The following is a 17,212-nucleotide window of genomic DNA, read 5'->3' as shown; positions in this document are numbered from 1 at the left end:
CAGGATGAAACCTTGTGTTGCATGTAATAATAGATTTCAAGGGATATGGACTTGATGAAATAAATGTATGCATTCTAAGTTTTCTCCAGATCTTCAAGGTGGGTTCAGTATTCCTGGACCACTCTTTGGCTCTGTGCAAAATAATCACACAGTAGTAACCGAGGAACCAGGGAAGTTGAGCTCCCCCTTGGGTACTACGTCTTTGCAAGAGGTCGTGGTTAAAGTGTGCTCTCATCATCCCAAACAAAGTCCTAGGTGGTTTTCTGAAGGTCAACAAAGAATTGGGGTGGAATATGGATGGGAATAGTTTGGAGTATATAAAGCACTCTGGGAAGGATATTCATCTTTATAACGTTGACTCGTCCCAGCCAGTAACATTTGTGGGATAGCCAGCCCTTGAGCTTTACTTTGATCTTGGATAAGAAGGGGGTGAAGTTAGCCTTGTATAAGTTGGACATAATTTGGTTAGGGTACTCTCCAGATATTTTATATGGGAGAGATGCCATAAAAACAGGAGGTCATGTTTCAATCCAGTTATTGTAGAGTCTGGTAAAGTGTTTCTTCAGGATAACAGATTTGGAATAATTCATTTTAAATCTCAATAATTTGCAGATTATTTTAAATTATTTCATTAAATTTGCTAAAGACACAACTGGATTCAACACTAGTGCTAGGTGGTTATCAGCGGAAAAGGCTAATTTATATTCTTTGTCACAACAACTATGTCATTAATTTCTGGGCTCCTTCTTATGGTTCTAGCCAAGGCCTCCATGCTATGACAAAAAATAGTGGTGAAAGGGGGCATCATTGTCTTGTGCCATTCCTAACAGAAAAAGGAATCTGATAGGGATCCATTAATCCTAATCTTTGCTTGGGGACATTTATATTAAGCTAAGATTTTGTTAAGACTGAACAAAACCCAGTCCCATGTGCTCCAGCACCCTGTGTATTAATTGCCAGTTTACCCTGTCAAATATCCTTTGAGAGAAGCAGAGCCAGCGTTTTGGTGTACTAGGTCTATAATGTTGAACGTGTTATCACGCACCTCTCAACCTGTACAAAGCCGACCCGATCCGAATGGATAATGTCCTGGACATAACTTTAAGACTGTTTGCATTCAATTTGGCAAACCATGCTTGGGATTAGTATTATGGAGATCGGTGGTAAGGTAAATCAGAGCGTGGTCAGACCAAACCATTGGACCTATGTGCGTGCTGTGCAGTAGAGGGAGACATCTGTGGCTTATTAAAAAAAAAAAGAGTACTCTACATTCTATTTGCATGTACACAGCACATACACAAGAATATAGTCCTTATCCTCTGCATGTTTTAATCTCCAAGTGTCAGGCAGCTGATGATAGTGAAAAGGTCTTACCTTCCTGTAATCCCTGTACAAGGATCTAGGAGCATTTTTGGAGGAGTGTAGGGTGGGGTCCATAATCCTATTCAGGTGACCACAGAGAATCCGTACGCCTTCCTAGAGGCATTCTGTTCCAGAATGTTAGTCAAATACAGTGGTTGACTCTGGTTGGGGACATAAAAATTCACAAAGGTGAGCAACTGACCATTAATCTTACATTTGACCAGGGAGGTGACTTTCAAAGAGCACTGGACCCCTTTGGATTTGCAGCATGGTGGCTGTTACCAAAAAAAACTTTGGGTGTAACAGTAAGAAGACAACAGAGAGATGGCATCCTTTTTAAAGTGTATTTATTGTATATGTGATATCAACTTTCTCAACATGGAGCATACAGATGAGCTTGGGTCATTTCGTAGGGATATTTAGCCCTTTTGTGTTGATGGATATGAGTTTTTAATTAATTAGTCTGGGAAGATATTTAATTTACGAGAGGGCAGTATAGCAGGTTGCCAAAACAGGAAAGCTCTCAGACTCGCCCTCGACTGCATGACATAATGAATATAGGAATATGTCTTTAAGGGAAAAGGTGGGTGCGGTAAGCGGTGGAGTGAATGGTAGCAAAATACACATCAAAATGCAAAATACATATGAATAGAATAACATCACAAGAGAGTGCAATTTCAGTTCCGCTCAGGAGAAACATGGGCATAAACAATGAGCCTATGATCAATAGCGCAAAGGCAGACAGGGTTTACCATAGAGAGGTTAATGATGGATTGCCTCTGTTATATTGATAGGGCAAATCAAGCGTACTAGTGTCCTCGGAAGGCAATACTGGAAGTAAACATAGGGTTTGCGCCAGAAACATTCCCCATCTAAAAAATTTGAGGAAGAGACTAACTGGAGGGTAGGAGCAAAACATTAGCCAGGTGGTGCTAAGTGTTGAAAAATATAAACTGGTAAGTTGAAGCATCTGCTGTGGAGTGCTATTTTATGTACTGTACCATGCCAACGTTTCCAATTAAAAACTGGAAATCATTAACTATAAAGACAGTAGGCGTTTCTGTAAAAAAGCATGGGAACACCGACTTTACCAAGTCAAATAGAAGAGCCAAAGCGAACCCAAAACAAATCTCAGCTAAGCAATAAAGAAAACCGTTGTACACACCAACCTGTCACCGCAAAACATTAGCAAGGCTAGCAATGAAAAAATGTGTACTTATCAATCACCTGACCTGAATCAGATTGAGCATGCATTTCACTTGATGAAGACAAAACTGAAGGGAAAATGATCCAAGAACAAGCAGGAACTGAAGACATTTGCAGTAGAGGCCTGGCAGAGCATCACCAGGGATGAAACCCAGCGTCTGGTGATGTCTATGCGTTCCAGACTTCGGGCTGTAATTGACTGCAAAGGATTTGCAACAAAGTATTAAAAAGTGAACGTTTGATGTAGGATTGTTTAGTTTGTCCCATTACTTTTGGTCCCTGAAAAAGTGTGTGGCACATATAGAAACCGTTGTAATTCCTACACCGTTCACCTGATTTGGATGTAAATTCCCTCAAATTAAAGCTGAAAGTCTGCAGCTAAAGCACATCTTGTTTGTTTCATTTCAAATCCATTGTGGTGGTGTATAGAGCCCAAAATATGAGAATTGTGTTTATGTCCCAATATTTATGGACATGACTGTATATAGCGCCACTAATTCCGCAGCGCTGTACATTACAATCTAATTGAAGAGTAGATTCCAATTCCCTGCATAGATAGATATAGCGTTAAAAAAATGAACATCTGATTCACACAAATATCAGATTCAAAGCTGTTTTAAAATATCCAGTAGCTTATAAGATATGTTGTTGTATTCAGTGAATTGATTGAGCCAGGTAGGTGGAGATTTAAAAACTGCTTTCCGCTTTGCGGTACACATTACAAGTGCTGCTTGTCTTTCCATGGTATTATCTGCTTTTTGCAGTGGATTCATCGGTAAGCAGTTTACGGTCCAGACCAGAAGGTACAACACTTTCAGTCTCTCTACATTGGTCTCTCTAAAACAACACATGCCCATTTCTGTCATGGGACTGATGGTCCTCATTCAGACTGTAGCCCTTCACCTGTCACCTATTGTTTGATGATGTTCTGTGTCATGAAACCCCCCCATCAATGCCGCTTCACTCCACCGCTTTTTTCCCAGTCCATCTCTGGCAGTGAGTTGCTTGGGGTTTATTACCTGTTAATTCTCTTGCTGTCTCACTCCAGCCTGTGCTGATACCCATCCTTTTTTGTGCTTGTTGACCACACAACTGCTTATAAACTGAATTATTAAATCTTTAATATTTGAAATAATCTTTTTGTGCGAGGACTGATTCGGTGACACGTGTATAGCACCAAATTTGTTGCTGCTTCTTTGTTTTGGGAGGTTTTTGGGTTTGTTTGTCTCTCATAAAATCAGCAAAACAGGTTCATGCTGTGATGAGAGAACCATAATTAGTTTGTTCTACTAATTCAAAGATGTTCCAGCTTATTTTACAGGGTAAACACTTCTGCCGAAATTTTCTGAAAATAATTTGACGCTGAATTTGTGTTACCATAACTACCAGAGTCCTTTTCTGTATCTGTAGCATTGCTGAAATGCAGCTGAGCTTTTCCATAAATATTCGGATTATATAGAAATTGTGCTCAGTTTGTGAGCAGGTATCAGATCATCACATATTAACCCATATTTTATGTGTATTACAAAAATGTACAAGCTCAGAATAAGAACGAAATGTGCTGTTCACATTTTGGTCCAATCACAAAATACTTGTTTAGAGATCTTAAGTAAACGTATGACAGACATTTGTCAGCCAATATATGCAGACACCATGAGCAAATCCCCATGTATCACAGACATTGGTAATCTGCATACACTACAGATTTAGGAAAACTGCTTTAATTATCTCAGACAGGTGCTTATGGTGATAGGGCAAATAATTATAGAATTAACAAATATAAAGTCTTTCAGAATCTCATTGGCCAATTAACAAAAATGTGTTCCTTTTTTAAGTATTATGTTTCAAAGCAGGAAACTTACTTGTAGTAGCCATTCTCTTACATGAGCCAAGCAGACACTGCAAGATGTCTCTCATAGTTTGGAATCTAGCATAATCAGTGCTAAGAACCCAATGGATTAGTAACTCTGAATGAGATAACTACATTGATTGTACATATTTAGTGTATATTAAACTTTCTGTGTGAGCATTATACCTTTTTAGAGGTGTTGTGGTGATTTTTGCTCGACAGTGTTTTTTACACCAATGAGCCACAACATTAAAAACACGGACAAGTGAATAACATTAGTTTTTCTCTTTACAATGGCACCTGTCAAGGGGTGGGATATATTAGGCAGTAAGTGAAGTCAGTTATTGAAGTGGATGTTTTGTAAGAAGGAAAAGTGGGCAAGTGTAAGGATCTGAGCAATCTTGTCAAAGGCCATATTGTGACGGCTAGACGACTTGGTCAGAGCCTCTCCAAAATGGCTGGTCTTGTGGGTGTTCTGGTTAGCAGTGGTTAGTATCTGCCAAAAGTGATCAAAAGAAGGAGAACCGGCGACAGGCCCAAGGCTCATTGATGGACATGGGGAGTGAAGGCTAGTCCGTCTGGTCCAATTTCACAGAAGAGCTACTGTTGCACATTGCTGAAAAAGTTAATGCTGGCTATGATAGAAAGGTGTCAGAGCACGCATTGCATCGCAGCTTGCTGCTTTTGGGGCTGTGGAGCCACAGACAGGTCAGAGTGCCCATGCTGACCCCTGTCCACCGCCGAAAGTGCCTACAATGGGCACGTGAGTGTCGGAACTGGACCATGGAGACTTGGAAGAAGGTGGCCTGGTCTGATAAATCACATTTTCTTCTACATCATGGGGACGGTGCGTGTGCGTCGTTTATCTGGGGAGAAATGGCACCAGCATGCACTATGGGAAGAAGGCATGTCGGTGGATGTTCAGCTGGGAAACCTTGTGTCCTGGCATTCATGTGGATGTTACTTTGACACGTACGTTGTTGCAGACCAAGTACACCCCTTCATGGAAGCGATATTTCCTTTCAGCAGGATAAAGCGCCCTGCCATAGAGGAGCAAAAAATTTTCAGGAATGATTTGAGGAACATGACAAAGTTCAAGGTGTTGACTTGGCCTCTAAATTCCCCAGATCTCAATGCGATTGAGCATCTGTGGGATATGCTGGAAAAATAAGTCTGAGCCATGGAGACCCCACCTCGCAACTGACAGGACTTAAAGCATCTGCTGCTAAAGTCTTGGTGCCAGATACCACAGGACACCTTCAGAGGTCTTATGGAGTTCATACCTATATGGGTCAGAGCTGTTTTGGTGGCAAAAAGGGAGAACTACACATTATTAGACATATATTTTTAATGTTGTGACTGATCGGTGTGTGTGTATGCAAACGTGTTTTATTCATGATCAGTGAACAGTAGTCATTCTTGTTTGTCACAGCTAAACACGTATGGTATTTTTGTCAATGAAAGTAATGTGTGCATTAAATTTGCACAATCATGATTTTTATTACAATGATATAAAATGAAGTTGGGTGTGTCCTATGCATTCCTCTTTGCTATATTGGGAATTTTTGCTGTGTAATGTAGTGCATCATGAAACTTACTGATTGAACTGAATCTGGTGTGCTTGCAGTTTTGAGATGAAATGTACCTCAAATTATTCCAGAACAAACTTGTTTTTGGCATATGTACTTTATATATACTCTGTGCTTATCCTTATCAATAGCTGTTCATTTCTAGGTCATAGAAAGGAAATCTGTCTCTGTATAGTATAGCATAAATGACATTGCAGTACTCACTTTTGTGCTAGGCTGTCTCATTTGTAAAGGGATTTTTTTTTTTAGTGTCATTGTTTAAATTGGCAAGAAAATATTTGCACCTCTACTCCATTGTCCACAGGATGTACAAAATGGATTATATTGAGATACGAACGTTTGTATTAATTAAACTAGCGTACATATATTTGGACAGATAATGAATATAGACTGATAGCCTTGTGTTTGGAAGTGATATTTAAATGGTCTTGTAATAGGATATAATATGCTATTAAAATAATAAAGGTTCACATTTTTTTCCTCCCATCTTTCTTTTTTTTTTTTTTTTTTTTCTTATTTTAAATTTATAAACAGCAGCTATGTAGCCCCCAGAATGTGAATTGCAGAGATCTTGAAGGTCGACATTCAACTCCTTTACACTTTGCAGCTGGCTACAACAGAGTTTCTGTTGTAGAATATCTACTACACCATGGTGCCGATGTGCATGCCAAAGATAAGGGGTAGGATGTTTATTTATTTTTCCCATTCATTGACATTCAGAAAGTAATGAACTACAAATAGAGAGTCTGATTTATGTTCTTTTAATTTTTTATGTCAGATGTTATTTTTTTGTGACTATAATTTATAAATAGAAGGAAATAAGGTTACACTGCAGACAATTCCGTGCTAGAGTGTGAACGATGTACATCGTTTTTTCTTTCACTATTATCAAAATACCTATGTGCAAACTCTTTGTCTGGAATCTCTGCTTCTGGCAATCTCTAAAAATCAGATAAAATTGCATACATATAAAATTAGCGGTTGCACTTTGTCTTCATGTTGCTGCCTTTTTTCTTTTTCTTCTTTTTCCTGAGAAAGGCTGTCTTGTGCTTTCACTCCACGTCTAAAGTATTGTGTGTGTGCTGCTTTATGGGCTGTTCCATTCTACGTTTTGAAATGCGAATAGCAGTCACAGAGCTCTGACTGCATGTACTTTTATACTGTATTAACTGTACTCTCCGGTTTTCTGCTCTTTCTAAACCTGCTTCCCTGCCTTCTCTATCTCTCTCGATCTAGATTCCATCTCCCTTATCCTATAAAAATGCATTGCACAAAGTCTTTAGTTATAAATATTCTTTCTTTTAGAGCTGAAATGAAATGCCTTTGTAACATTTGCTGCGTATGGAAAGTACATGATACATTTGCATAATAAATGAACAAATGGGGATTATGTCTATAGAGATAGCTATACCTTGCAAGGCATAGGATGTATTGGCTATTAAATACATGCTGATATACCCATTTAATTATAATCCGTGTTTTCTGTGTCAGTTGGAAGCTGGCTCCTCTCCTTACTGTTTGAAAACACAGCAGCTTGTTTTTATCTCTGGATTTTAATGAATCTCTACTTCCAGCACCATCAGCAGCACCTACAGGAGTATGCACAGTCAATGTGGTAGTTGCACAAACCTGGCATTTCCTGATTTAAAGACACATTCCCAGGTTTATGCATTTTCCTACTTATATTCACAATTAGTGCAGGGTAAGTGTTTGACAACCAGGGGAAAGGCACACATTTAAAAAAAAAAAAAAAAAACTTAGCCGTGGGCAGGGCCGGATTAAGCATAGGGCTAACTGGGCTACAGCCCAGGGGCCTATGGCATCCAGGGGGCCCTTGAAAGTGCTCAGCAGCAGTATTGATCGGTTGGGGGCGGGGGCGCCCCCGGCGCGATCAGTGCTGCTGAGCACTTTCACTGCAGTCCTTCTCCGACGCGCTGTAGTCTCCTTACTGAGGAGATCTTGTGAGTCTCACTTTCACGAGATCCTCAGTAAAGAGAGTACAGCGCGCTGGGGAAGGAGGTAAGTGCCGGGGGGGGAGGTCGGGCAGCTCCGATCACGGGGGGGCAGGCAGCTCCGATCACGGGGGGGAGCCCTCGCGGGGGAATGGAGGCCCCCTTAGCCCAGGGGCTTCCATTCCCTTAATCCGGCCCTGGCCGTGGGGGATAAAATCCTTTTAAAATGACATCATCTTATGATGAGCTTAAGCAGGCTAGACTGTTTGCATAGTTTGTGATAGGTGCTTTTTTAAAAAGGAAGAAAAAACAATTGCAATATCACTTTTTATTTTTCTGTTTGATTCTAAGTAAGTTATTGAAGTTGTCACAAAGTGTTCTACTTATTTGGACAGTGGTTTAGTTCCTCTACACAATGCCTGTTCGTATGGACACTATGAAGTAGCAGAGTTGTTGGTGAGGCATGGGGCTTCTGTGAACGTTGCAGATCTCTGGAAGTTTACTCCACTACACGAAGCAGCTGCTAAAGGAAAATATGAGATCTGCAAACTACTACTGAAGGTAAATTTGCAAAATATTGTATTTAAGCTTCTATTAAACTATTTACTGGTGGCTTTTCACATTTTTTTTTAATGTTTCTTACTCTTGCACCCACTGGTCATAATAAATGCAAAAAAACAAGTCTCTGAGAGGTTACTGAAACCATAAACTACATTTTTTACTATTTTTAGTGACTGAAAATGCAGAGTGCTTTGCGCTTTATCTCATCGGGCTGATTTAAAGGCCAAAATGTATTTCTTCTGAAAGATTAACAAAGGACACATTTTTACAATTTGCAAAGCATTATATTAATCAGATGTATTGTATCTTGACCACTTAAAAACTGACGCAACCAATTTTCCTGTGTTAACGATTTGCCCGTTTCACCAGTTACATTATTTCATTACTTTATAGTGTGCCCAAATGATTTTATATTGATGTGTGGTATGTTTTGCAGGATTTTTTATATTTATTTTATTTTTTTTGTCCGATTTCTTTTGGTAGTATATGCAAACCTTTTTAATATGTTTTGTTGTTTCACTTGGCATTAGCTCGGGAAAACTTGCTAAAATAGATTAAAAAACAACTTTCCATGATTCCTACAATAGCTACTTTCAAACAGCTAGTACAATCCCATATATTTGCACCAACATGTAGTCTGCTAGTTCTCCCAAATATGTATGTACTTTAAGAAGTCTAACAGTTATAGAGTCCCGTAACAAACGTCTGCATTTTAGTTTTAAGAGGCTTATTTATTCCTTGATAGTATGTCACAAATGCGCACAGTTACAATGTATGGGGTGGGAGGCTGTCTTAATTTGGGGGTTTTAAGGTGACCTTCATTCTGGGTGATGGTCACAATTTTTGTTTACAAAGGAGTCCCTGTACATGTGATGGGGCACGGCACTTTTATTCAGTGCCGGTGTGGTTGTTTGTTTTTTATTTTGGGGAGAGGGTTATGGAAAGGAGGAGATCAGTTTTATTTATTCTTATTTTTTTAATGTTTTGTTATGTACAACTTTTACTCCTTACACTTTTTTAGTTAATCTAAAGTTATTTTTCCTCTATCATTTTGTGAGGACATTAAGTTGTTCATGGTGATCATTATTCCTTACTAACCTTTTTCTTCCCTCATTTCTGTCATTAAAGATGAGCAAAGCATTTCATTTTGTTAATATTTTGTATGGCTGTGGGTTGTTGTTTTTTTTTTTTGTTTGTTTTTTTATTATTTACAACACAGTGCACCCATAATGCAATTTACATATCTCTTAGGTTCTTGGTAGTCCTGGGCATTGCTCTGCTCTCTCTCTCTACAGCAGGGGTCCTACCTCGTAAGTGCTGAATAGCACACATGAATGATCACTGTTCACCGTTCACAAATACCTTACTGGCCTTTACTTTTCTGCAGATGAATTTCACAAGCACTTGGAGTGTTTGTGTAGATGAATGGACCTGTGGTGGTGATGACACAGAGAATTGTTCAGTTTGGCTTATAAGCTCTTTGTATGTCGGTAACGCTGATAGGTTCTCCTGGGCAAATAGTGTGGGTAACATTAAAACATGCTGACAGGGCCACTTTCTTAAGATGATTTCTTCAATCCACCTATTAAGCTGCTGGTTTTTGGTAATTTTTGGGTCTGTGAGAGTGCACATTTTTTAACATTTCATTTACTTTTGTAAAATCAAATTGTTTCCCATGGGTTAAAAGCTTAAAAAGTTAATATATTAATTTTTGTTTGTGTGTTTTTGCCCAGCATGGGGCTGATCCAACAAAGAAAAACAGGGATGGGAACACACCCTTAGATTTGGTAAAAGATGGAGACACAGACATTCAAGATTTGCTACGAGGAGATGCAGCTTTGCTTGATGCAGCAAAAAAAGGCTGTTTAGCAAGAGTACAGAAGCTTTGCACGCAAGAAAACATCAACTGCAGGGATACCCAAGGGAGGAACTCAACTCCTCTACATCTAGCAGGTAAGCGAATACAATCTATACAACAGTCACATATATCTGATTTGATACATATGTTTTTAGTGTTAAGTCATGTTGATGTAATTATGCAACTGTTGACATCATTATTACAATTGCCAAGACATTTGATCAGGTTTGTGAATGAAGTCCCTCAGCTTCTACATAAGAGGCATCTCTAAATGCAGACTGCTCAAGCAATCGTCTCTTCATTCTCTAGGAGTTTGGTTTTAATGTCCTCCTTCTGTAATGACTCTATCTACAGCACTTTTATTTGGGGTTCCAACTTAACACAGAAGAGCTACTCTTTGGAGCTTCTGCTAAGTAGCGGGTGCAGATAGCTCTGCTAAATTTGGTAGAATGGGTAGATGTCTACTGAATCTAGGACCCGGTTCCGGTGTCTGTGGCTTTTCACCAAACGTGCATTATGCTAAACAATCTCTGTTTGATTTTATTCGATTTACTCACCAAGTACCCTTCTTCAGTAATGAGTGCACAAGCATTTTAACGTGAAAGATTACAGATCTTGACCATTGAATTATAGAAGCTATTGTCTTGGAGGAGCATGCATAGTGCCAATAGAGCACTGTGCCTCCAATGTGAACTCTGTGCCTGGAGCTGCTGTGTCGCTGAACTGCAGACCTATACTGGAGCTGCTGGAGTACTTTCAATATATAGCTTATTAAGTCATGGCTCCAGCACCTGTAGGAGAGCTCTGTTGAGTCCTGCCCTGTTATTTACCCATTTCATTCACAGTATGGACCCATTTCCAATATTATTGTAGGGCTTACCCTTTGTGCCCCCAGGGGATTGGACATATAAGTGCTGCTGGACACTGTACAAGCACTTTTATGTATGGCGCGGGTCGCAGCAGATTTCAAGAAGCATATTTCAGGCCCACTTACTGGAACAGTGCTCTGACTCAACTGCGAAACCAGTTACTGTAGCGAATTCCAGCCTAGGCATGCAGGAGAATTCACAGACTACAGGCTATGGAGTCCCATCTAAAGGATCTGGAGAATAAGTCCCAAAGGGTAACCTTCACATTTGAGAAATGCCTGAAGCCACTGACCTGCAACCTTACGCAGATTACCTCTTCACAGTAGTGCTTTTAAGCTCCTTCATCCAACTTCTAGAAATGTAACTTTTGATGACCAGAGAATCTTGTTTGCCAGGGAAATATTTGGGGTCCAGCTCATTGCATGCTTGGCTCCAACCATGATGCAGATGAGGAACTTTCTCAGTTACACGGTTCCTAAGGGAGGGAATTGCTGGGGTTCCCTTTTTGCCCAGCTCTTTACCATCAGAAATTGGGGTTCTCACCTGCCACTCCCGAAAATGAGGCTTATCCATCTTTGCCTAGAAAGTGCTGTGCACTGAGGTTACCCACACATGCCAAGTAGAGAATCTCCTTCACAGCCTCAGCTGAAGTTTAAAGTTAGCCACTGGAGAATTAGCCCCAGGGTCCAGCTTCAAGTACTGTTATCTGAACCATGACATTGATTTTAGCCACTAAAACCAGTAGCTCAGCCACGAATACCAATATGGGGGCATTGACTGCCTCAAAAATGGTTAGACCTTCTACCTCCACCCATCATTATTCGTGTAATAATTATGACCACCATCCTGGCCAATTTGTATCCAAAGTCAGCTGCCCTTGATTCCTTCTTTGAAAGTGTTTGTCACCCACCTGCTTTAATTAGGGGCTTGTTGCTAACTCTCACTAGAGATGTGGAGGAGACTAGAGGAAGGGTTTCTTGCATTGAAAGAGGACGGCCACTCCTCACCAAGACCTATTCATTCCCACAGAATTGCTTTAGTTTATCTTTCTACAATGTCACAAAGCACTCTGTTGGACCAATCGCAAGCTCTATACTAACAAACCTACTCTTTCTCTGGTGTTCAAGTTGCAAACAAAAATTACCTACTAGCAAGGTGCACACCTGAAGGGGCAGTTATGTGAATCCCAGAAAGGTATCAAACATTCTATAGATTTCTGTTTGTGGCGACAAACATAGTGCCTAACTCACATATTCATTCTCTTCTTCTTTAATGTAACCTCCCCAAATTAACTTGGACCTCACAGCCTTAATTGCTGACATAGCCAAAGAAAAAAAAATTACAGCCAAAATTAAAAGGCTGAAATCAAGTAATGAAGGCCTCATTACTTATTAAAAAATGTAAAGAGGAGCTGGAACCTACATTGAATTCAACCACAACTACATTATGGACCCTAAAACCAAGAATATAAGTTGTGAAGAATATTTTAACAACTTGCTGGTTATTGCTTACCAGATCTTTTAGTCTATCTTCTCTGTGATGTCTAAGATTGGAAACCTGTCTGGTTTGAAAGACACATGACAAATCCAGTAAAATAAAAATATTTTATTAGAATGTATCCCCAAAATGTAAAAATGGGTTTCTGTCCACAATGAGCACTACCTTCCCTTATTGAGATGTAGACTTACAGCTTCAGGTGGAACTACACCCCACTATATGAGACCTGTTGATCTAACCATTACAACATAATTCTTCCTCGAATACTGGATTTCAGATAGTTTCACATCCTGGTCTCCCGAGCCAAAATAAATTACCTTGCTGCACGTGAGTTTAGGTCCTAACAGGCCGCCCACTTCAAATATTATAGGACGTTTAGGATTGCCCATGTGACCTTGCCGAATGCAGGAGCTAGAGACCCACTCTTGGTGTGTATTCGAAATGATCTGCTAACACCCCTGATCTTTTAGTCTGGGCCTCTTTCCTCCCTGCAACTCAAATTGAGTTATATTTTCCTTCTTTCTTTCTTCTATTTCTATCCATGGAGTGTCCTACAGCACGACTCTTATTTCACTCCTTTGCATACCTTTTGGTCATTGTATACATCTTTTTCACAATAAATTTCATTACAGTTATAAATCAAATAATATCATTTGACTATCTTGACTGTGGAAAAAGGACAGAAAATTCAAACATTTTCGTTATGAATTTAGCAAAGTACAGTAACAGGGGCCATCTTTGTGTAACATTTCAGTGCTAAATCAGCTGGTGGTTTCCACTTCATTTCAAAATGATATTACAAAGAGATCATTAATTTGAGTTTCTAGAAAACTTTCTCGTGGTGCCATTTTCACTAAAAAATGTTTTTGTTCATGTTTTCTAGCTGGTTACAATAATTTGGAAGTAGCTGAATATCTCCTAGAACATGGTGCCGATGTAAATGCACAAGATAAAGGAGGGCTTATTCCCTTACACAACGCAGCTTCGTATGGGGTAAGATTTGGTTTTACTATACTATAATCGGCTTCAATTTGTCTATAGTGTTTTAGTATTACATAGTCTGCAATGTCAGGATCTTGCTGGTAACTGCAATAGTTAATGGTAAAAAAGTATTTACAGTACGTGTGTTTAATTTCCCTATTTTCTTAATTACTGATGTGGAATGTGATACTACATATTGAACCTCTATTCCAGCATACACCAAGAAATATTAACATTGTACCCTCAAGCTGCTCTATCCTAATACTTCTAAGTTTTGACTACGTAAATGGACATCTGGCACAGATCACACTGTGTATTTTCCTACATAAAAAGAGACAAATACAACATGAGTAAGATGTGCCTAATGTTCTGGAGGCCACATTAAAAGTTTAATATATGAAAAAACAAACATGCTAAACTAAATATTTGACTCTGCACAGCACAAACGCAATAGGAAAATATATGGTATGGTGTAAACCGGTAACTGATTCACAGGGAAAAATAAAGTACATCAGTATGACCTTAATCCATCAATTAAATTGTAAAGTACATATCACTGATGTGTCCATATATGAAGAATGCATGGAAATATGTCCCTAATTGAATATAAATCTCACACCATAAAGAAGCCTTCCCATGACATGGAATTCCAGTCTGTATATTGATATACTGTATAGAGCAGAGACAGGCAATCTGTGGCTCTCAGCTACAAGTACTGGCATTCCCTGCCAGCCGGAGGATATGTCCACATGGAAAGTTTTGATCTGATCTTGTTACTAATAGTTTTTTTTCTTGTGTTTGAATGTAGGAGAGTCGAAGGGGAGAAGGAGCACATTTGCGTGCAGACCGTGATTTTAAGAGACAATGAATGTGGGTGGTAGAAAGTAGTACTTGCACTACTTTCCCATCATGTGCACGTTAAGGCAATTCCTCATTGATCTCGATCTTCCATCTCCCCCTCCTCTTTCATGTGTCCATACCTTTATGCCATAACAAATTGAAAATTGTATTTAAAGACATTAAGCAGATCAAAAAATTCACATGTAACAATTTTAATTGTTTGACACAATACCACAATGTTGGCAATTATTTTATTTTTTTTCTCTTTTTAATCAAACTTTTTTTAAAAAAAAAACTGCTGTGCAGCATTTAATTAGATTAACTGGATGTTTCTAATATATATATATATATATATATATATATATATATATATATATATATATATATATATATATATATATATATATATATATATATATATATATAATAAAATAGGTTTCCTCTGAGCACTCCGATTTCCAAAAAACATACCAGTAGGTTCATTGTCTGCAATTAAATTGACCTTAGTCTCTCTCAATCTGTGTGTGTGTATGTTAGGGAATTTAGACTGTATGCTCCATTTGGGACAGGGACTGATGTGAGTTCTCTGTACAGCACTGCAGATTATAGTGGTGCTATATAAATAGCTGATGATGATTTTTTCTTTCTTTTTTTTCCCCCACTGTAGCATGTTGACATTGCAGCTTTATTGATAAAATACAACACTTGTGTGAATGCCACAGATAAATGGGCATTCACACCTTTGCACGAAGCAGCCCAAAAAGGAAGGACACAGCTGTGTGCTCTGCTTTTGGCTCATGGTGCAGATCCCACAATGAAGAACCAAGAAAGCCAAACGCCACTAGATTTAGCTACAGTAAGTTGTGTTTTTAATACCTCAACCCTCAACAGAGGTCCGTTCCTGCTCACATTTTTAGCATTGGGCAACAATTTTGAATATGTGAAAACTTTGTTTTCAGAATGTGTCATCTGTATTAAAGAAAGAGCATTCACTTTGAAAAGCAAAAATGTAATTTGAACTTTGCATTACCATTCAAAAAAATAGTGCTGTATAATTAAATTGACAAGTGTGTATCCTTTTTTCATGTTTAAGAGGCTCATGGAACATTACATAAAAATATAGAGCTTGATGTGTTATTTTGAAGGCATCAGGGTGAAATTCAGTTAATTTAGATATTCTTGTACAGACTTTATAAATACCTGATGCAAATAGGTGCATAAATCTCTTGCAGTTCTAGAGAATTTCCCCAGGTGATGCTTGTAAGCTGGTTCTCTCCTCATAATCAACAAGGTGGAAAGGGTGGCATAAAGTATGCTGCGATAGTTTAAAACCAGGCATGGTTTGTATCTCCCAACTACTAGTTTTGAATGAGGGGGGGGGGGGGGTAGGAAAGACCTAGGTGCACCAGTGGGGATGAAGAATTCTCCGGAACTGTGTGGCTCTCTGAAGTTCAGTGAGTGTAAAATAGAAAAATGTGTCTTGTGGAAAGATCATGGGGGAGAGGCATCAGTGCATGGTTTGTTCCTTTGAAATAGTATGGATCAGTGGTCTGTGATTTGGCTATCAGCTACCGCAGAAGCGTAATTTCATTTTGTGTTTTATCTGATTGAACTCCTTCCAAAGCTATTTTTTATCTTGTTTTGGGGAAGAATTCTATAAAAGATTTATTTTATTTCTTTAGAATTTTGGATACTTTCTGCAGTGATCCATTTTCTGTATCTTAAGTAACAATGCACATATGAAACCAGTTTTATTTATCAAACAAGAAAAAACTTTGATTCAATGATTAAAATAAACAATATTTTTTTTAAAGCTGAATCCCATGGCTAAAATATCCTGGGTCTTGTTTATTTTTAGGCAGATGACATTCGAGCTTTGCTGATAGATGCAATGCCTCCTGAGGCTTTACCAAGCTGCTTCAAACCTCAAGCAACAGTAGTGAGTGCCTCCATCATTTCACCAGCATCTACCCCATCATGTCTGTCTGCTGCCAGCAGTATTGATAATCTTACTGGACCCCTGGCTGATCTTGCTGTTGGAGGAACATCAAATGCAGGAGATGGCGCTGCAGGGACAGAAAGAAAAGAAGGTGAAGGTAAAAATTTGTTTTGGGCTATATTATGAGGTAGAACTTTAGAGCTATTCTTAGAGGGGGGATTTAATTCAGCGTGAGGTTCCGTAGTATTCTCATGTTATGCGTCTGCTCACACTTCTGGGTGTTGCAGTAAGTAAAACACCTCTGAACATCCTGCAAGGCTCGTAGTCCCGTACAATTCTTGCACTGAATTGAATTTCACCCCCTTAAAGTTTGCATCAGTCCTCAAGTTTGATTGTTTAGCATTCGGCAAAATATTGAGCAGAGATGTGCCTTAGGTTTCATTCTAATAGTGTATGCCTTGTTCATGACCTGGAACAGGTTATGGTATCTGGCCAACTGTATCTCCCATGACGCTTTATCAAGAGGATTTCATAGGCACCGGCATAGTCTTTATTGTCTTGAGTCCAAATTTGAATGAAGTTATTTTATTCATTAATCTGTAGATCATGGCTTAAATAGCCCACCACATAGTTGGATAATTGCTCTGAGGTCTTTTGGGATCTATTAACTTTTTTATTAGCCGTGTTTTTAAGTTTTTTGCAAGTGGTA

General features: G+C 38.9%; 1 protein-coding gene across 2 annotated transcripts in view; it reads left to right on the top strand.

The window, feature by feature from the left end:
- TNKS (tankyrase) overlaps positions 1–17,212 on the top strand; it is a 177,046-nt gene that overhangs the window by 131,163 nt on the left and 28,671 nt on the right. Inside the window, exons 14-19 of one of the 2 annotated variants that reach the window (XM_075204611.1) lie at positions 6,544–6,686; positions 8,354–8,519; positions 10,253–10,472; positions 13,627–13,736; positions 15,232–15,420; positions 16,423–16,660. In XM_075204611.1, the coding sequence (XP_075060712.1) occupies positions 6,544–6,686; positions 8,354–8,519; positions 10,253–10,472; positions 13,627–13,736; positions 15,232–15,420; positions 16,423–16,660 (1,066 nt within the window). Of the gene's footprint in view, positions 1–6,540; positions 6,687–8,353; positions 8,520–10,252; positions 10,473–13,626; positions 13,737–15,231; positions 15,421–16,422; positions 16,661–17,212 lie in introns of both variants that reach the window. The other variant, XM_075204610.1, reaches the window with a different exon arrangement.

Source organism: Mixophyes fleayi, chromosome 1, assembly GCF_038048845.1.
Source record: "Mixophyes fleayi isolate aMixFle1 chromosome 1, aMixFle1.hap1, whole genome shotgun sequence".
NCBI lineage: Eukaryota > Metazoa > Chordata > Amphibia > Anura > Limnodynastidae > Mixophyes > Mixophyes fleayi.
The sequence above is the reverse complement of the archived record's forward strand: the minus strand, read 5'-3'. Positions and strand labels throughout refer to the sequence as shown.